The sequence below is a fragment of the Pempheris klunzingeri genome, chromosome 10 (assembly GCF_042242105.1).
Source record: "Pempheris klunzingeri isolate RE-2024b chromosome 10, fPemKlu1.hap1, whole genome shotgun sequence".
Taxonomy (NCBI): Eukaryota; Metazoa; Chordata; class Actinopteri; order Acropomatiformes; family Pempheridae; genus Pempheris; species Pempheris klunzingeri.
The window spans coordinates 21933998-21955566 of record NC_092021.1 but is presented as its reverse complement, the minus strand read 5'-3'; the positions used below and the strand labels follow the sequence as shown (position 1 = coordinate 21955566).

Here is a 21569-nt window from a genome sequence, read left to right as displayed (position 1 = left end):
ATGAATTTCATTTTCAAGAGCTTGCAGAGGGAGCACTTAAGCTTTCTCTTTCCAGCAAACAGAGAACTTCTCTCTTCCCTTCCGCAGTGATGCCTCATTTACGGCCTTATAGAGTGATGCAGCAGGCCTGTCCCACTCCGCCCGTCTGTTTGTCATGCGAGTTGTTGCCGCTGCTGTTGTTCTAATTGCCGCCGCTGCTTCGCCTCCAGCTTCCCTGCAGAAGTGAGGCACCTCTGCCTCACACTTCTCAGAGAAACATGCAGTCGTGATGACAAGAACTAGAGTTCCCACTCAAGCTGCCTGCTCCTATAGTGCAGCATCCCCATCTCTCCCCTCTCCTCCTCCTCCTTCACTTCCTTCCTCTCTCTCTCTCTCCCCCATCCCCTCTCTCTCTCCTGCCTTGAAGCCTTGTGGGATGATGATGACACCCGCCGTAATCGGTGGATGCTCAGCTTCTGACATGACACACAATCGAAAAGAAAAAAAAAAAAAAATCCCCTTCCTCACTGATCCAGGTTTCATTGTTGCATTCAGGCACAGTGCGTCCTCTGACAAGTGGAAAGGCCTTTCACAGGGGAGAATAGAGGAAGTCAATGAGGTGGGGCTTTGATTGACAGCCCTGTTGAGAAAGCAAAACCAGCTCCTGTTCCTATCTGATCTCCGCTCAGCTGCGGCGTACGTTCGCTCTGCTGACCTGCCTTTTTTCCCCTCTAACTGGATTGTGTTTGTGCTGCTTTGCTTCCCAGACAGATTGAGGGGATGTGGGTACAGTGGCTTCAGGCAGGGCCGGAAACTACATAATCACATTTACTCAAGTACTTAACTACTATTTAAGTAGAACTCTTAGGCACTTGTACTGTAGTTTTCTCATCTTCCGCTGTTTTTCTGTTGAAATCTATTGAAAATCTTTTTTTTTTTTACAGGATATAGAGCCTCCACACACTCAAAACTTTCACAAACAATAATCACAAATCAGCTTTATAATTGTACAAAATATACTTGTGTATAGTGTATACAATCTATTTTTCAAGGAGTTGTTACGTCTCACCACTAGTCGGCCTTATGGGGTGAACAGTACTCCATCATTAGAACCCTAATTTCACAAATAAAACCTTATTTTAAAAAAAAGGCCCAAGCCATAGGATTTAATAAATAATCCAAAAACAAACAAAGACACTAATAAAACATCAGCAGTCCACAACCAGAGCCTCCTCCTACTCCACCACATTGAAGTATCGACTTTACTAGTTATTTAGAAGCTGTGGTTACTAGACACTGTGGAGAGTGAGATTTGTGACAATTAGAATAGACAAAAGTTACAATACATGAGCTGAATGATTAAACTAACCCAGCAGTATGCTAATAGTATATATAGTGTACTATTTACTGATACAATAATGTAACACCAACAGGCTCTATTCTGCTGCACTTTTACTGTACTGGAAGTGTATTTCGCTCCTAATACTTAAGTAAAAACTTAAATGGACTTTTCCTTGTGATGGAGTAATTTTCACATTGACGTATTCTTCCTTTTACTGAAGTTAAAGAAGCTCATTTCTCTTCACCACTTGTGTCCCTGGACACTTTCATGCTACATACTGTTTTCCCTATGTGTGTTTTGCTTTTATCTAACCAGGCCATAGTGCAATACTGAAACACATACTATCCCAGGTTTGCTTGTGTTAGTATTATGTTACAGTTTACATCCATCACATGAAGGATTAAAGTAAAAGTCATTAATTAGTTCGGTTATCTTTTATTAAGTTACAGGTAAAAAGTGGTCCGATTGTTTGTTCCTTTGTTCACACTTACCTTTCTTTGTTTGTTCTGGCTCACCATGCAGGAGTGTTAAAGAGGAGGCCGGCCCAGCACTTCCCGAATTTATGGTGTTGATGATGTCACAGTGACATCATCGGGTCAGACCAAATGGAGGGTTTTTTGCCTTTTAATAAATTTTTCTTTTGGTATTAAAACACATCAGCTAGTATTGATTTCACTTGTTTAGTTTGCAGGGAGAAATTTAGAAACGCCTAGAAGTTTGTAGTGTGTACAAGGATGATATTTGCAGATTTCTTTGCATTCTGGGTACAGAATAGGTCACCGTGCTGCAGAATGGTAGAGCTGAAGTGAGCCAGGTGTGAATTGAAGGTCCTATATAATGAGTAGAGATGTGGCTGCTGCCACAGAGAGGAGAGGGCTGTGCTGCCACAGTGTGAGTTCACTGTCATTTTTGGTTTGAGTGGCTACAAGTTATGTTTCTTTGTAAATAATTTTTTCTTTTGTAATTTAAGTTCCACTTAATGGAAGAGCACTGTAAAATAAAATCACTTTTTTGTATAAGAAGTCTGCTGAGTCTGCCTGCCCACCACCTTCCTTGACCTTTTTGGCCAGACTACTCTACATGCACTTAAGTACAATTATGAGCAACTTATACTTTACTTTAAGTAGCCAGCTGCTAAATAGTTGTAAGTTACTTTAAATAGTAAGATGTTAAAACCTATTAAGTTACATTGAACTACACTAATAATCTAAATTAGCTCCACCTTGACCACCTACAACACTAAAATCCTCCTTACATGTTAATGAATTAGTTAAAATAATCCAAAAATATAATGTATTATAATATAACACTGATGCAATGTGGAAACCCTACTTTTAAATAAGATGAATACTTCGTCACTCTGGGCCTCAGGGTGGGGTGTTGTGCCACCAGCAGAGAAAAGATATGCAGAGAGGAGCCGGAAGTAGGACGGGACAATGACAGAGACGGAGAGTGAAACTCATCCAGCAGCTTTTTGCCGTCCATGTTTCGCATTCTCCCCATTCTTGTAGAGCAACAATTCTTTAACTGTGATTCATTCTCTAGAGTAAACTGTGCCCATACCGCCCTCGTCATAGTATCAATCAGCCCTCAGTTCAATGACGGCCTTCCTATATATGAGTCCAATCCAGTGTGCCACTATATTAAACTTCCTTATCAGTCAGACTTGTTTTTATTTTACACCAGACAGGTGGTTTCTTTTTGTTGTTGGCCAACCAGTGAAAAACATGTTTCTATAGTTTCATTCTGACCAGAAGTGTTTACCAAAGCTCAGATTTCGGGATGAGCACGCCGCCGGTGCGTGTACAGTATGAAGTGCCTATGGTGGGTTATTTCTGTGTGGGCTGTGTGGTAGTGCCCCTGTTTACCGGCTGTTATGATTAGATCATAGGGGGGTGCGGGGGATCAGGTGTCCACCGTCACTGCTGAAAACAGCCTGGTGCAATAGTTTGCTCTTAAATGCAATCTAATCTAATGGAAATCTACTGTAACTGTCTTAGACTAAAGTTACCCTGAGGGGGAAAACCTAAGCCTGTGGTATTTCTGTGAGGATGTGAGCTTGTACTTTCAATTCCCAATGTTTTCACTGGAATTGTCTGATAATTGGACAATTGCAGCCAGGACAGGCACCAATCACTTCACCAAGTCACTACTAATTTAGGACATATTGGATTATCGCAATGTTTTTCCATAGTTATTCCCTGTTGAATATCAGTGGATCTCTTGGTTTCATTTAGCACCTCTAAAAATGTACTTAACAAGGGGAAAATGCTCAAAATTATCAACACAGAAGACATTTTTAGGGCTGATCACTGATAGAAAGTAACTACAGTACATTTACTCAGTTTTTGTACTCAAGTACAGGTTTGAGGTACTTCTACTTTGTTTGAGTATTTCAGTTTTATGCTGCTTTATACTTCAACTCCAGCACATTTCACAGGGAAATTTCATACTTTTCACTCTGTTTTACTCTATTTGACAGCTGGCAGCTTTTCAGAGTAGGATTTTAATATAATCTTATAAGATACGATCCATTGTTTAAATTTAAACAAGTCTTTTCCAACCGTTTTGGTTTGTGACATCTTACTTAAGACCTGTTGTCACATTTCAGTACCACTGAAGCAACATGAACTTCTCAGGTGCTTTAAGCTCTCCTTCATTTCATAAAAAAACAAAGATTAGAAAAACATTAGGAAAGAAAACACATATTTGTGTTGCAGAAGTTAGTTTTTTTCTTCTTTCTTACTCCATTAATCCTCACACAACCTCTCAGATTTATCTGGTGACCCTTTGGAGGGTCTGAGCCCTTGGTTGTCAACCAGTGGACTTAACTACCCACCTGTGATAAAACACCTGTGAAATACTGCTTAAAACTCTAACAGTGCCACACAGCTGGTACGTTAGGACCAGTTATATAAGTTAATGCACCATTTTGTCAGCAGAAACAGTACTTTTGATAGCTTTAGTACATTATTCTGATCATTGTCTGTATTTTCCTTGTACTGGAGTCTTTTTACATTAATGTGTTTGTACTTTTACTTAAAGAATCCAAATGCTTCTTCCACCACTGCAGATGACTGAGAGAAAAGTTAAATAATAATTATTCCAAAGCTTTGGTGTTCGACCACATGTTGCACCAGCTTTCCATGTGTGAGAATCAGAACCGTGGCCGCCTCATTGGTCCAAAATCGACATTTCCCGCCTCCGACGGAGCGCATACGGCCATCAGATTGGTTTTACTGGAAGCCCGAGCAGTGGGCTGATGGCAGGGCTGATGAATATTCATGTTCCGGTCCGCTCGGTCGGGCCTCACCCTGTCTGTGTGTGGTTCATCGGAACAGTATGTGAAATGTGGTGATGCAATATCAGTCCTCCTTTTACCGGAAGACTAATCATAGTGCAGAAACACAGGACAGCGCAGTGCACGGTGAGTTTAGGTAGTTATCAGACAGTTGTGACAAGTGGGGTGACAGCTGTTGTGCGTAAATACGCGCAACAGCGTTTTTACGGGGAAATCTACGGGGATATCTGCACCCGGTGGAGCTGGATATACCCCCAACTGTCAGTTTGGAGCCACTCCTCTTCTAGAAAATGTGCCAAACATCTCTGCTCTGTGTTATTTCAGGTCATTTGGGTCCGGTTACAACTGCAGTGGAAGAACTTGCCAAACAGGTTGTGGGGCCGCCTTCAACGTACGGAACCACCTGCATCTGTAGCCTATATAAGGACGCACCCGTCCTCCCACAGACAGGAAACTACAAGAAGGGCGCAAACACTCAACGGGAAAAGTCAAGTCACCAGAGCAGCTCGCCTGATTTACAGGACAGCCAATCCCCGCTGCAGCTCTACAGACAAGCAGACGCTTTCTTTAAGCCGATCAGCCCGGAATTAAAGCAGAGACCCACAGAGGAGAAAAACAAGACGAGAAACTCGGATCTCATTTCTGATCAACAAAACTCGCCAAGATGATGATGATGCAGCTCACAGAAACCAACAACCAGAAAAACTCCCTCTTTAACGCCATGAACCGCTTCATCGGCGCCGTCAACAACATGGACCAGACGGTCATGGTGCCCAGCCTGCTGCGGGACGTCCCGCTGGACGAGGACAGGGAGATGAGCTCCCTGAAATCGGACGAGGACGAGGGGGACATGTACAGCTACTACCAGCTGCTCAAGTCCATCCGCATGGACATGGAGTGGGGGGTCAGGTGCGCCACTGCCGACGAGATGCGCAAGGAGAGCATGAAGATCACCCGCACTAACTCGTCCGCATCCACCTCCTCCGCCTCATCATCATCATCATCATTATCATCATCGGAGGAGGAGGAAGACGAGGAGGAGGACGACGACCTGGAGAAGCAGTTCCAGTACCACCTGAATGGGCTGCAAGGGGTGCTGTCCAAGCTCACAGTACAGGCCGTCTCCCTCACCAAGCGCTACAAGCAGGAGATTGGTATCGGCGGATGGGGCCAGTAAGCCCACAGAAACTGAAACACAGATTTTATTATTTTTTTTATTAGACTGGCTGGACTGACTTCTAATAATGGGTCTTTTTGCTGCTCCTGCTACTACTGATGAAAATGATGGACAAACACTTGGATGGTAGAGAAAAGGACAGCTTATTTCTCTCTATAGGCCTTCATGGCGTTGGTCTATTCTTGTGTTTGTGACTGTAGATGTGTTGATCCTGAAGAAAGCCTCTGTGTACTGAACATCAAACCCATATGTTTTGCACTCCAAAGTGTTGTACACATCATGCCTTCCTGTGACGCACAGATGAAACATATTTATACCTTTATTTAATGTTATTTATTACCTCAAACTGTGTAGTCTGAGAGCCAAATGTTATTTCAAAGTTGGAGAGGAAGTGGACCGCATGAACCACGGGGACCTGTCGTCTGAACCGCCCCTCTGAGGGAGATACTGACAAAAGATTTAGCCTCCTCTCTGTGAGGCTCATGATGTCGGTGTGTTCGGACGTTATTTGTCTGTGTGTGTGACCAGTGCGCTCCTTCAAACCTGATGTGTCTGTGTCTTTAAATGGCACGGAGGGAGGCAGATGCTTACTGCAGCCGCCTGTGATCTCCTGATGTCCTACATGGTCAATGAACCAGAATCAGCTGATAATTCAAATACACAAAGAATAATGAGAAGCTCTGTTGTTATTTTCATTCATTTGCTATTATCAGGGTGTTACTGGAGATGTCCATCTGTCAAAACAAGCAAATGCTTTTGTATGCACGTTCTGCACAATTTTTGTACTGATATTTGTTTCTAAAATAAACTTTTGTATACTTACTTCATTTGTTATGTGCTATTTTATCATGAATGCAGTTTAATCAAAGGAAAAAAAAGCTTTATATTACAAAGCAAACAGGGAAAAAAAATACATTTTGCCTTTTCAGATGACCAAAACTTGTTTAAGTTGTAGGTTTCCATTTATCCCCATTCTCCATAGTGCAGTGTTAGTACATGAAACCCTGAATACACATCAGTAGTTTGTCAAAAACAAAGATTTATGCATCTTGGATAGTATAAAACACCTTTTTAGTGTCTTCCTGTTTCGCTCAAGTATTTGATATTCTAACTAAAAAAAAAACAGTCAGACCAAGGAAGCCTGATAATCACACTCAGAAAATGTCGTTTTCAGGTCTATCCCTTCATTTTAGAAAAGAACTGTCAGTGAGAACTATCTTTGGTTTCCCTTCATAGACAGCATATAAACACTGACTGTCAGCCTCAACCATTGCTGATATAGATGCTGTCCTATAGTTTATTTTAGTTAAGATAATGTTTGAGTACAGCACCTAAAACATGCCGACATTTTATTTCGGAGTCTGATAATTTGATTTTTTTAGGCCCTTTGTGTTTGAGGTGAACCCTGGTGAATGAGAGTAACAGCCTACGATACTGTCGTGTTATTGGCATCATACGAGGAAACAAAAAGCAGATTTGTTTGAAACACGAAAATTTGCAGAGGGGTAACACAGTTTTGGCCACCAGCAGTTTTAAATCTGTTAAACAGTGGATTCAAAATTACCTGCAGGGTGAGGAATGTTGCCTGTAGTTAAGCTTTAAGTGACAACACCTTGAAATGAAATCTGAAACCGAAGAGCCTGAGGAAAAGGAATGGGTTGCTCAAAGATGTGCCATGTATTCGGCCATTTTGAGCGCAGCTAAAAGCCTTTTTCTCATTCAGTTCCCAAACTACAGAACAGCAGCTGCATCATATAAAACAGTAGAAGTGTTGATGCACTGGTTTATTTTAATCAGCTTCACACAGAAACATATTATGCTGCAGTATGTGGAAAGTACCAGAATCAAATTTGCTTTCTATTTATACATTTATATGTATTTTGAAGAAAGATATGTGTGTCTGTGTGCAGACACACATGCATGTGGTTGTTTTCTACCGTGTCAGAGGGAGAAAAGAGGTAACAGATTTCCATCATTGTTGTTTGAGTAACTGACAGTGACAGCCTCAAAGGCCAAAGAGGAAAATGGGTGCAGCTGGAGTTTCAGTGTCACAAAAGGTCAAAGGGTGCAACACACCCACTGGCAGCTTACACTCTCATACAAAACACACAGGAAAGCACATGCAAAAATGTTTAATTGGCGATGCTAAGTTGCCTCTTTTCAGAATAGAGAGACAATAGAGGTGATAGAAACTCACTTTAATAGATCTCAGTGTACATGCCAGAGAGGACATATATCGAACACCATAACACATATTTATAGTTAGAGATAGACTAATATCATACAGTTATACTCCAAAATACCAATATTTGGAGTACAACTATTTTACATTTTATGTACAAGATTCCTTCAACTACTATGGAAAGTATATAGGATTCATTCTGTGAATAATTTTGACACTTTTCAGTCAGTACTTAAAATCACACATAACTCAGCGAAATGACTTAAACAGTTTCAGTATTGTGCCTGTCTGCCTTTTTTCAGAGAAACATAAAACTCTTCTGTAAACCCTTTACTAAGGGAAGAATACTCCTCAAACAAGAGACACACCTTGAAAATTCTTTCTTTTATGAGATTCAGGCTGTTTACAGGAAATGCAGCCGCTGCTGTCTACATTTAGGACAAAGGTAACATACCATGCTGCAATCTGCTGCAAATATGTTTTCTGGTTTCTAAAAACATCCACCGAGATAACATGATCATTAATCTTGAGGTGAATGGCAAAGGCCCACAGTAAAGGGCTTTCACTCTCCCACAGGTATGATCAGAAAACACAATGTACTTAAAGTGTCAGCAATGTAAGTATTACTGATGCACTGTTGTGTTAGAAGCATTTACTGTCATGTAGCTGTTGGAAGTGAAGCTAAAGTTTAATCTGTATAATACATCATATTCTATAAACTACATGTTTTATATGTAAGAAATGAATTTGTAAAGCATCTAGTAAAAATCTAGTAAAAAAATGAAAGTACCACAAAAAAAACACAGTGCTTGAGTAAATATATTTACAATACACCACTGTGGTCTTCCAATAATAGAGCTACATAACTTCTTTTAATTTGAAACTATTTATACAAATGCTTTTATTGTCAACTTTTACAGGAAGTAATTAGCATTTTGTTAAAGAAAAATACAGCAAAGATGCACTTTGACTTGCGAATAAGACAAAAACATTACAACACAGAGTTTTAATGTACATGCCAAACTATAAGACACCTCTCCCCCTTTGGACGACATTTGCCTCAGAACGGGTCGGTGGTGCTTTTTGTCCCTCTGTGCGCGCCGTAGAAACCGGAAGTGGAAGAGTAGCTACAGCAAAAACATAAACAATTTGGAGGGAAATTATCTCAAAAAATCACTGTGGCTGTAATTGGAAAGTGAAAATCCAAAGGCAATGAGTAACGATTCACGCTGCGTATTTTTTAACACACATTCAGAAGACTCTCGATGCGTAAGTAGCTGATAGTAACTGTAAACTCACTGTGAGCTAATTAGCTAGTTAGCTAACTACATAACGTTTCACTGTTAGCTTACTTGGGGGTTATTTACTAGCTTTACTAATCATTTACACGCTCTGTCAAAACAATTGGATGTTAACAGCATGGTTCCTGAGCATTACCAGCTTTTTATATTTGAGTTATTGTCACACACAGTTAACGCAACAATGTTTTTGTGCCTTAATGGTAAACAACGTTATTTTGGAGTGGGATCTCAGACATGCACGTGTGAAGAATCTATTTTTGTTGTCGATTATCAGAATAAAGGTCAGATTTGTTATCTTGAAATGATGAGGGAACCAGTTGTGCAGACTCAGGTGTTAGCAGACTGTGAAGGTGAAAATACACAACAACAGTAACAGTGTTTTGTTTGTAAAGTGCTTGTAGTCACTCTATGCTGTTTTAGACCTTTTTTTTTACCCATTTCTGAGAGAAATGTTGTACTTCTTACTCCCCTTCATTTATTTATTGAGCTGTAGTTACTTTGCAGATTAAGATTTTACAAACAATGTTAGATTAAACTGCTCAGTCATATGTAAAGCAGGGAAGACTTTCCAGCCTTGTACAACACTAAATGAACATGCTACTGCACCAACAACAATGATAAAGTAATACATTAATATAACACTGGCAGGGAAAATTCTGCATTCGTACTTTTGATACTTAAAGTCTTATAAATGCTGATAATACTGCTGATAATTGCCAAGTAGGTTTTCATACTATAAGGAATTTGCCTTGATATATATGGTGCCACATCAACATACATAGAATAGGGATAGTTAATGTAGAATATAAAAAAATATATGATATCAAAAAACTATATGTGCAATGTATCTGTTGTTAAAATGAAAGCACTGTACAAAAAGGTACTTGTACAATCAATAGTCGGATATGGCACAGATGAGTCACATACACAGACTGAGTGAGATACTTTTATTTAGGTAAAGGCCTTGTGAAGCTTAGATACTGTTGAGACTGTCAGACAGGTTTTAACACAATGTTATGTCATTTTTTGAGGACGTGCTTTTAGCAGCAGTAACCTGCTCCTGTAGATTCCTCATGCCCGGAGGATTTGTCCCTCCCTCACCAGAGACGTGGCTCCCACCTGGATAACTGTAATTCAGTCATTCAGTCAATCAATCTTTATTTATATAGCACCAATTCACAACAGCGTTATCGCAAGACGCTTTACATAAAGAGCAGGTCTAGACCAAACTCTTTTATTAAGAGAGAGAGATCCCTCCTTGCAGAAGCCCCTCTGTCTGCCACCAGAGCTCTGCTGTCCGCCTGGTGTTCAACACCCCTAACTTTATCCACACCACTCCACCTGTCAGCTCACCATAATGGCTCCTTGTCGCTGCTTGACTCAGGTACTTGCCCATTTGGGAGTGAGGTGAACCGCACCTTTATACCTGTCAGCCACAGTGCAGCGCTACGCTTCGGTGCACTTCTCTTGCCGCCCTTCTTTTGCCTGAGACTTAAAAACATCATTTTCAGACATAACAAAAACACCCATATGTCATTTCCTAAATGTATTAATATTTCCATGCCCTTGCACTGTAGCACTGAACACGCTCTTTGTTTTGGAGGAACGCACTTATGGTTTTTGGATGACATCTTGCTCTTGTTCCAATGAAGCTTGAGCTCATTTTGTGTGCGTTTTTGTGTAAGACAGAAAAATCTGCCAAATGAATGTAATGTAATGGTTTGTAACATCATAATTTATTCCACAGTTAGTTGTTCCTGTTATGTTCATCAGTAGGAGCACTTTACACAGTCGTGCAATCCCGTATGATATTGCCAGACTGAAAAGCAGGCTTCAAATTAGATTGCTTTGAATTTGAAGGTTGCATGAAGTCCACACTCTGAGGATTTGTGTTAGAGATGATGATAAACCCTTCAATAGTTCCCTTGTCTTCAGAGTAACCTTGATAGAAAATACCCAGATTGAATCAGTTGAGGTTGACACACATGCAGATGAATTAACTAACCAGTGTTGCCTCTGTTGCTGCGAATGTGTTAATGTGAGTAGGCGTAGCTTTGCGTGCCAGCAGCATTAGGCTCCAGGTTATTGTCTGCTCTCTCGACCTAACTATATCAATGGAAGAATGCTGCAGTAATGCTGACTCGTCCTGAGGCAAAGCTCTCCCGTTCTGACAAGCAGTCGCTCATAATTGTGAGGTTTTGATCGCAGTGTTGTATGGACTGTTGAACTAACCCAGATACAGACGTATGGAGGGAGACTTGTCCCATTAATACTAGTTGGAGTCAACTTGTGTGATGTAGAAGTTAACTTGTGTGATGTAGAAGTTAACTTGTGTCGTGTAAATTGGTATTTGAAGGAATGTGCAATGATTTGTACCAATACATACATGTTTATGTACAAATACCTGAAAAACTACATATATATATATATATTTCCTCTGTCTTTACTCATTAGTTGCAGTGAAACAGTATCAGATCTTAAATTGACTTGTGAATGGTTTAATTTGCATTTGTGGATCAAGTGATGTAGTTTTGAGATAATCTTGTTTTCTCTAATAATAATGATATTACATTTTATTTATAGAGCGCTTGTCTTGAAACTCTAAGACACTATTTTTGTATAGTGTCTTAGAGTTTCAAGACAAGCGCTCTATAAACTTTCAATGAGACTTTTTAACCTTTTGTGGTTAAAAAGTCCCATTGAAAGAAAAGAACAGACAATGATCACACATTAAAAGTAGTTAACTACCACTTGACACATATGTGCTGACGTTTCTTTTTGTTATATGTATGCATTTGTACAAATCTTTGCGAATTCATTCAAATGTCAATTTCCAAGATGCAAGTTCCCGTCTACAGGACACAAGTTGACTCTTTCTAGTCTTAGATCTCTCTCCGTGCAGATGGCCTACCAGTCTGAGCTTGGTATCACACTTTTAAATGAAAACTAAATAGAAAGCATTCATAAATTCATCCGTCCCCGTACTCTCCCATCCTGTTCACTATTCAGGCGTATCCAAATCCTGTGTGCTGCTGACATGCCTGCAACATCGTCTTTTCTCCGTCAGCTGAACAGCAGATTGTCACAGATTTAAAATAATCATTCAGTGGGCTCTTTGTTCTTTGTTGGAAAGTATCGTGTTCGTAAATCTGGACTGGCCACCATTAATACTATACGGGCCTATTGAACAGTTTGGATGTTAACTAGGCCGACTAGTAATATTTATTTGGGGATAATCACTTCTGCTCAATGCCGTTGAGTGAATTGGAAGTACAGTGTTACAGCAGATAGTTTGATGAATTGTTGTGGTTCATAAGGCTATATTTAATCTATTACTTGCAGATGAAACAATTAGTCAATGAACAGAAAAGTTATCAGCACTATTTTGATAATCGGTAATCATGTAAGTAATTTTTCAAGCATAAAGACAAAACATTTACTCGTTCCAGCTTCTTGATTAAGAAAATTTGCAGCTTTTCTTTGTCTTTTGTAATAACAAACTGAATATATTTTGGTTTTTGAGTGTCAGTGACCAGATGATTAATTGAGAAAATAATTGGCAGATATATTGATAGTAAATGATCGTTAGTCGCAGCTCTAATTATTTTACTCATTCGAAATGAAGAGTAAGATCTTTATTAATATGATAAGGCTGTCTTGACTTCAAGTTTATTGCTCATCCTTTTTTGGTATTTAGTACTGATGAAAATCAGAGGGTAACTCATGGTAATATATTTGCCCATGATAACCACAATACAGATGTTTGCGTGACTTGCATATTATATAGGAGATTAATCTGCCCTAAAAATAGCATAATTAAGTTCAAAATGCAAGATCACTCCTGCAGTTCTATGTTGGGAGGCATTCAAATGTAATTAAAATGGTGATTGACTGGTTAGAGGCCTAAGAGAAAATGTGTGTCGTCCACCTCTCTTGGTAAATCACATATTTAAGAGACTCCAGGAAGCTTACATTGCTGCAAAAACAAAAAACTACATAAAACTTAAAATCCTCTTCCATGCATTTGATAAAAGCAGTCACATTTCCTGACTCTTTTGGCAATAGATGCCCCCGTTTCCTCTGCAGCATCAAACATGACAACGTGTTTTTGCTGATTGAGGGCAGACCTTTGTTGTGGAAACAGGTGTATGACATTAGATAATGCCACAGCCTTGATGCTACACGCAAGACCATTGCCGGCCTCTTCGTTTTTTCCTGAAGTTTACAGAACTGACTCACACCGTCGTCATTCTTTTCTTTCTTCCATTCTTTTCCTCTCCTCTCTTGTCTTTCTCTCTGAGTAGCTCTCAGATCGGTTTCAGCTTGGATGTTACTCTGCACAAAAATGTTGAGTGTCAGGTTCTCGCCCCGTTAACACATCTGCCTCTCTGTGTTTCGTTTCGCTCAGTCGTCACTTAACAGCCCCCTTTGTTTAAACAGCACGTTAAAATGGGTCAAATGCATGTGGAGGTGACATTCAAACAAACACCATATGTGTTGCGTGTGACGCTCTGAAGTGAAGTGCAGGCAAAGTCAATTTTATTATACTTCCTTCCCTTGAACGTCTGCTTGCAAACACGCACATAAACACACAAAAGACCTGCTTGAACAAATGACCGCCTTTTTGTCAACCCGGTAATTTGTAAGCTTGTGATTATAATGACAGACAGTATTTGCATGGCACTAAGTTTGCACAGTGGTTTACTTAAGAAAACAAAACACTACACAAAGTAATGCATATGACAACTCTACACATTAAGACGGTGTTTATATTGTCTTTGCTTATGAGCCGAATAGTAAAGAATTGTTTCTGATTTACAGGTGGTGATTTTGACAGTAAAACGAGCCACAGGAACCTTCTCCTTAGTAGGATGGTAAATATTTTTTTTACAAGTTATTTCTTTCTCAGATGATACTTTGTCTTGTACCCTTGACTTTTATTACACATCAAATGGTTGAACTGTTCATATCTATAAGGACACACTGGTATGTATTATTTGTTCTTTATATAACTGGACATGATATTAAACTGTTAGAAAAGTGTGTCAGCTTGAGTCACATATCTGTTCTGTTAAGAGGTCTTAGGATTATAAGGTTGGTGTGAGTTAACTATAAACTAGTGGTCTATATAGAAACTGGTCTTCTTGAGAATCTTTTTCTTAACCTTTTATACCCTGAATGTTTTCATACCTAGTTGCTAACAGCTAGCAATGTTGGATGAGAGTTCATTTTCATGCTTTGATGTAAAGTCTCTCTGGTCTCTGCAGATGGACATATCAGTTTAATTGGGCAATCATTTTTAAAAACAAACCTTAGAACAAGGAAAATTACTAAGTTGGGACACGTTAAGAAACTCAAAGGAGTCATTGGAGGTTTTCCCATTAGTTTGAATAGGCAGCTGTGATTTTGGAGGCGGCGTCTAGTGGTCATTTGACGAACTGCGTCTAAACACTTTAGCCTCATCATTTGGCTGTCGTGGTTACTCTTCCGCTGGTGAATTCACTCCTTCAGATGTTTCAATTAAGAAGGTTTCATCAGTTTCAGTCTGAACAGACGCTGCTTTAATGGTCCGTGATCTTACTCCAAGCTAAAGAATATCAGTAGTTAGAGTAAGTGTCGGACTTGTTATGATGTATTTATGTCATCGTTAACATCGTTAGGACTGCAAATGGCCCGTCCTGTTGAAATGGTTGCCTTTGTGCTTAGTAGGAAACATCTCACTGTTGTCGTTCTTCTTTCTTCACAGCATTTTCATGCTGTTTGTGATCTGGCTGCTTCGGAGGTATCACTCTTTGGCCCAGGTGAGTTTACACTACAATGTACAGTATGTTTCGACTCCTCTTCTTCCATTTCTGTTTGCTTCATTGCCACTGGGAATGTGTTCAATTAGCCATTCCAAATCTTACTATAATTGAACCCAATTAAACTGCACAAATTAATCAGTTGTGGAGTTAATTGACTCATGGTCATTCTGTGATAATAATGACTGCTGTCTTGTGCTTTTTTCTCTCTCAAAATGAGGAGGTTTGCATTGGATTAAAGGTGTGACTGTACAATGAATAATATTAGTTAGATGTTTTCTTTGATTCAAAAAGAAATCTAGTTTCTAATTGACCTCATCTTTTGTTTATGGAGGCTGTTTGAGTGTGCAGCTTGTTTGGTGTTTTTGAAGCCAGTCCAGCAGGTTTGTCAAGTTCAGGAGCGCCCCATGTTATCTCTTCCTAATCTGAAGTAAAGAACACCTTGACATGGATTTCCCATGCATCTGTTACCTCTATGACCAGTTCGGCCCCATCTCTTCCTCTTTCTCCTCCACTTCTCTCACACCACATAAACCCTCTCCTTACCGCCATACCCTTATAAAGGTTATCCGTCAGTCAATAGTCTTTAGTGCTCTCTGGCCCTCATTCGCTCTTTTTCCGTCTCCACCTCCCCCTCCTCCTCTTCCTTGGTAGCCTTGGCAGGGTCATTGCTGGACTCAGATTGATAAAGTGCTGCGTGTGCGTCCAAATGCCTCTTTATGTACCTACCACAGCCTCGGTTTGTAACCCCCCTACAGGCTGACAGCTTGCAACCATCCTCTTCAAACTTCAGTAGCATGCAGGTTATTGATTTTTTTTCCATGTGAAATATAATGACTTCAGTTTGTACATAAGGAATTGAGGAGACTCTCTCCTCTGTGATGTTTTCACGTTGTCACCAGGGACGTCGTATGCAAAGGCTGTCAGCCACATCAGTGATCATTTGATCTATAATTTGCCCTTCTCTCTAAGTGAATATAAACGCACTGGGATATTTACAAGGGAGTTTGTTTTAGAGAATTCCTCTTCATGTCGTCCTCTCATTTTCATTGTGCAGAAGATGATTCTCTGCCTGACTGTAGCTGCCTTCTTCGACAGCACGGCATATGTCATGGTGAGTTACTGTTGTCTATTTCATTAAACACACACATCGTGGCTTTTTTTGGGTGGTTTGTGAAAATGTGTCCCTGTTCTGTACTTCCCTCTTTCCCCAGGGTGAATCGCATCCAGAAGGATCGCTTTGCGACTTCCAGGCCTGGTGGCTAACGTACTTTGGTAAGGCAAAACTTAATTAATTTCTCGCAGACGCACTTTTAACTTTTTCAGAGTTGAGAAGGACAGCAAAGACATAACAAAGACATCATTTATCACAGCGGAAAATAAAATTACTTTGTTGTTTGGTTTTTTTTTTGTGCCTTGACACAGATTGTTTCATCTTTTAGCACGAGATGTGGGACAGAAAGTGAGCTTTTGAAAGTGATGAACAGATGCTTTTAAATAAGCGTTTGTTAAGCCACTGCAGTTGGTCAAAAGAACTAACAAAAAACTATGTATAGAATGCACATTGGTCCCAAAACACAAATCATTTAAAGCTTTATCCCATTTTACACATCATATCTTACTGTATATTTTATCTACAGTTGCATGCTTTAACAGGTTATTTTCTCTCGTGGCTGGGCGATCGATGTAGTGAATGTATTTGATATATTCAAATGAATGAATGTGCGATATAGTAGATAAGCATATTGTTATATTCGTGTTTTCAGTGTATTTGCTGTTAGTGGCCAAAACAAATGTTTCAACATCAGTCATCAGATAGCGTGTTGAACTCAAGCTCTGCAGCTCTGAACCATACTTTGGAGTTAATTCACTCTGGCCTGAATCGTAGCTGCACTGTGGACTAACTCTGCCGTGAAGAGTACAAGAAGACGCCGTGGTAACGTTACATAAACAGGGACTTGGTGTGAAAGGTGTGTGTGTGTGTGTGACAGATGAGGTCTGTGCTCCTGTATCTCCAGTATCCCCATTGTACACTTAATGGCTAAAGCAACGTAACTTTCTCCTACTAACATGAACTTTTCAACATACTTGTGATTCTCTCACACACCAGGAGAGACTCACTTTCACAACAAACTCGCCCCACAAGGCTACCTCCCTTAAAGGTTGAGGCTCAAGATCAGAAAACAGTAAGGCTTCATACTAAAACATAAAGCATAATCAAATATAGTTATGAAACAGAGAGAATTAGAAATAAAGACCTGTCACAAATGTAAGCCTGTTTTAGCATAAAGGCTCGGCCCCTTCTGTCCTCTGGCCTCTGGCATATTTGAGAATTTCTGGTATATTATTTTAGAGAAACTGTACACATCATGTATCTTGGCATAGCCTAACAATATTGAGATATTATTTATAATGCATATCACCCAGCCCTAAGTAACGACGTTGCCATAATTTTAATGTAGGGGCTGTTTTATATGTGTAAAAGCCTACCCTCTTGTGTTTTATTACTTTCATTTCATCAACTCAGCCTGTGCATCCTATCCCAAAGTTCTCAGAACAAAGGCGAGGATATTTACTCTCCAGTTGGATATACGCCAGCTGTTCAGGCTTGTGACGCAGTGGTTAAAAGTTGCACATCATTCAGGCATATTCACACTCCTTTACACGAATACCACACCCACAACGATGGCGTAATACTTGGGAATCAAGCGCCGTGTTGCATGCTTCAGCGTACCGCCCTCAAACCAGACACCTCCAGTGTTTCATCACCGTTCCCTGTATGAGGAGATGATTTTCCTCCAATGACAGAACAGGAATGTAGCATTTTATGTGGACTAATGAGGCACACGTACAGGTTCCCAACTTGTTGTTAGTGGGAAGATCTCTTTGTGGTTTGAACTTCTAACGCAGGATTGTTTTCACATTAAAAATCTTGCTTTTATCAGCATCACTGGCATTTTTGCAATTACAGCTCCTTTAGCCTTGATTAGCTTAAAGATTCTTAGTTAGGACTGGCTGCTAATACAGTACTTCACCAGGCTTGTTTTATTGGTATTGCAGGCACATGCCCATACACATTCTTGTACTTTTATCTTTGTGAGGACCCTCATAAACATACTGCATTGGCCCAGCCCCTTACGCTAACCTTAACTATCATAACTAAATGCCTAACCTAACTTCTGACCTTCAGCTAAACCTAATTCTAACCTTAAAACCAAGTCTTAACCCTCAAACAGTCCTTTGAAGTTGTGCGGACCGGCCAAAATGTCCTCACTTCCCAAAATGTCCTCACTCTGTTAGTTAAATAAGGTTACAGTCCTCACTTTGTAGCAAGAGCAAGAATGCACACACACACACACACACACACACACACACACACACTCGAGTAGATACAGGGCGATGAGCAGTGAGTTAGGGCTGCAGGGTTGGTGCCTGTCACCTCGGTTTATCATGAGGATCCTCACACTGAGGACACACCGCTGTACATAAGCACCAGCTGAACGGGCTCTTTGTTCTGTTGCAAAGCTCCAAGTCCAGTGGGAGCTGCATCGCACGGCTCTGCTTTTAACTCTGACCAATAAAATTTTATGAAATGTGTTTGAAATGGAGGGAGATGGTAGCAGGGGCAGCGTCAGGACAGGTGGTGAAGCTGAACTGAGCGTTGTCAAGTTAGAGCCTCGGCTGCTGCCTGGTTGTGTAAGACGTGTTTGCCATCACAATGACAGTGATGTATTGTGATAATGACATAGACAGCCAGCCTCCTTCTTTCTTAGTCACTTCACTCTATTCCTAAAGGTTCCGTGAGTGTAAAAGGAGTGTGTGTTTTGTATATTTGTGTGTACATGTGTTAGGGGAGGGGGTTTGCTGTGTGAAACTGAGTAAGCTGAGTATGTGGCTCAGAGAATCCATCATTGTGACGACCAGCCCTGCCTGTCCTGTCAACAGAAACACACACACACACACACACACACAAAGGAAAAGGGCTGAATATGAGGGCAGAAACAGGGAAGTGAACTTTCTAGACTCTCTTCCTCGTCTCCATAAAATGCATTCATTTCCCTGCCTCTCCCTTTCCTCGTTTCTTCTTTTCTTTTCAGTTTCTTGACACTCATTCCAGTCCACTCTGTTCGACGCCCCCCCTCCCTTCACCCACACTCTCCTCCTCTTCTCTCCTCTCCCTCTCTCCTCCCCACTCCTGCGTTATCTCCCTCTGCTTTTCCACAGTTCATCATTATCTCTCTCTGAGCTCCCCCCTCTCATCCATCACCCTAAGCCACAGGTTTCCCTCATATTACTGCAGAATATGCCTTCATTTATCAAAAAGTGGAGCACACACACACACACACACACACACTCTCATACATATGTGTGTGTTTGGACCCACAATTGCAGGTGCATTCTGTGTGGCGGGGGAGCCGTGTTGTAATTTGACCTTATTGTTTTTCTGTATGTGTGTGTGCTTGTGTCTCTGCAGACTGGAGTGCCTTGGCATGGGTTTGCCTCATCACACTGAACCTGTACCTTAACCTGGTCAGAGAAGTAAGCACCAACAGATATGAGATGTGAGTAGGAGACTTTAGACGTATTTCCATTACTGATTGGTTGATTTACTGATTATTTTTTCTTTGGAGCCAGAGAATGAAAGCTGTTTTTGTTTTTGAAAAAAATGCTTATTTTTTCAATTGATAATCAAAAAAATTGCCATTTGTTGTTTTTTTTGGACATTCTACTCATTGATTAATTGACTAAATATTCAAATTCTAAGGAAACAATGTGCACAAACAGGTCATTTTCTGTCTCCATTCCCCTTTCTGTGTCAAGCCTTAACTGTACATTTGCGTCCTGTTTCGTTGTGGCCATTTCTTTCTCCATGTGTGTTTGTGTGTGTGTACGTGCATGTGTTTAGTCTGCCAGAGCATATGTTTCCCCGCAGAGCATTGACAGCCCCCCACCTCCCCTCCTCCTCCTCCTCCTCATCCTCCTCCTCCTCCTCCTCCTCCTTTTCTGTTCCAGCCAGCCGACGCTCTAATTGAAAAGGGAGTGAGTGTCAGCCGTTAAGTGTGTGTGCTTGTTTGTGTGTGCGTGCGTGTGTGCGTGCGCACCCATCTTCACGCTTTGCGGCTCTATGTTTCTGTCGCTCAAACTCCCATGAGCACTCTCCACAGCGCGAGTGTGAATTTGCTTGTGTGTGTGAGATATTTCTCTCATTTTCCATGCCTAGCGCTAGCTTTGTGACACAAACACATATTCTAAAAAAAATATATATATATATGCACTCTGTGGGCGGAAAAGAAAGCTTTAACAAGTTAGCGGCAAGTCTGCTTTGCAAGACGATTGTTCATGGTTGTATCCTGTAGATGTTCCTAGTTGTGCTCACCCCTCCTAGCCTGGCGTGTGAAGGGTTGGGCCGGTAAAGGGAGTTGCGCGCCCCCCACCTTCCCCGTGGGAGTTTCCCTGCATTGATTAGCAATAAGCCAGACGATATAATGGTGGTATAACTCAGAAAGAGACGGCTTTATGGGCACAGGGAAGAGGGTAGGCTAGGGGGCCAAAATCCTCTTGCTTCAGAGCCTTATCAGCTGCATACCTCTCATGGGTCCGGAGGGACTAGGTGGGAGGTGGATGTGTCTATATTTCGGCGTTGGGCTGGTCACACATAATGCAAAGAAAAAAAACAACTCTGCACTTAATGGGTTAAAGTGAAGCGAAGACACGACGTCAGGGGGGTTGTCATGTATTGACTGCGCATAGATAAGCTGTATGTGTTTAGGCAGGCGGGTATGTGGCTTTGCATGCATGCACAATTACCCCTCAGCCCCCTAACCCAACCTCCCACCCTCTCTCTTACACACACACACACACACAGTGACGGCGCAGTGTGATGGTTTATAAATGAACAAATCGCCAGAGGAGATGGAGAACGGAGGCTGGATGATCTAAGAGTGATTGAAGTGGATGCAAGAGACGATGGGAAGTGTGTTTGTGTGTGCGTGCACGTATGTGTGTTTGAAGGACGGATTCAGGCAAGTGGTGTGAGATTGGGCCTCGAGAGAGATTTCTATATGAGGTAGCACTGTGTGTGTGTGTATCTGCACGTGTGTGTGTGTGTGTGTCTGCATGTGTGTGTGTGTGTTTGCACGTGTGTGGCTGTGCGTGCAGGTGTGTGAAATGCAGAGTGCGTAGCAGTCCTGCTGTGCCTCATTAAGCCCATGTTGTGCGCAGCTCCGGACCTCGTCATCTCCCTCTCACAGCGCTGCGAGTGTGTAGGGTATGTGCTATGTGCATATGTGTGTGTGCGTGTGTGTGCGTGTGTGTGCGTGCGTGTGTGTGTGTGTGTGTGTGTGTGGAGGGGGGTGGGGGTGGGGGTGGGGGTGGGGGTCTGCTGGTCTGTGAGTTCTTGACATTGATTTCCTGACAAGCCCCCTGCACCAATCATCACGCCGTGGACTGGCAGCACCTATTTCACCGTTTGTATTTCTCCTCCCA

The 21569-nt window shown here is 41.2% G+C and overlaps 2 protein-coding genes across 2 annotated transcripts in view; both read left to right on the top strand.

Moving 5' to 3' along the window:
* The first annotated feature begins 5028 nt into the window (after nucleotides 1–5028).
* Nucleotides 5029–6621, top strand: LOC139208811 (mid1-interacting protein 1-B-like). Its single transcript, XM_070838560.1, has one exon. It carries the CDS (start codon nucleotides 5287–5289, stop codon nucleotides 5797–5799), a length of 513 nt encoding a protein of 170 aa, XP_070694661.1. The 5' UTR covers nucleotides 5029–5286; the 3' UTR covers nucleotides 5800–6621.
* A 2474-nt stretch (nucleotides 6622–9095) lies between these two features.
* Nucleotides 9096–21569, top strand: part of LOC139208344 (cyclic AMP receptor-like protein A) — a 49153-nt gene continuing 36679 nt past the window's right edge. Inside the window, exons 1-6 of the mRNA XM_070837992.1 lie at nucleotides 9096–9250; nucleotides 14104–14156; nucleotides 15029–15083; nucleotides 16141–16197; nucleotides 16298–16358; nucleotides 19558–19645. Of these exons, the coding sequence (XP_070694093.1) occupies nucleotides 9194–9250; nucleotides 14104–14156; nucleotides 15029–15083; nucleotides 16141–16197; nucleotides 16298–16358; nucleotides 19558–19645 (371 nt within the window). The 5' untranslated portion in view covers nucleotides 9096–9193. The remainder of the gene's footprint in view (nucleotides 9251–14103; nucleotides 14157–15028; nucleotides 15084–16140; nucleotides 16198–16297; nucleotides 16359–19557; nucleotides 19646–21569) is intronic.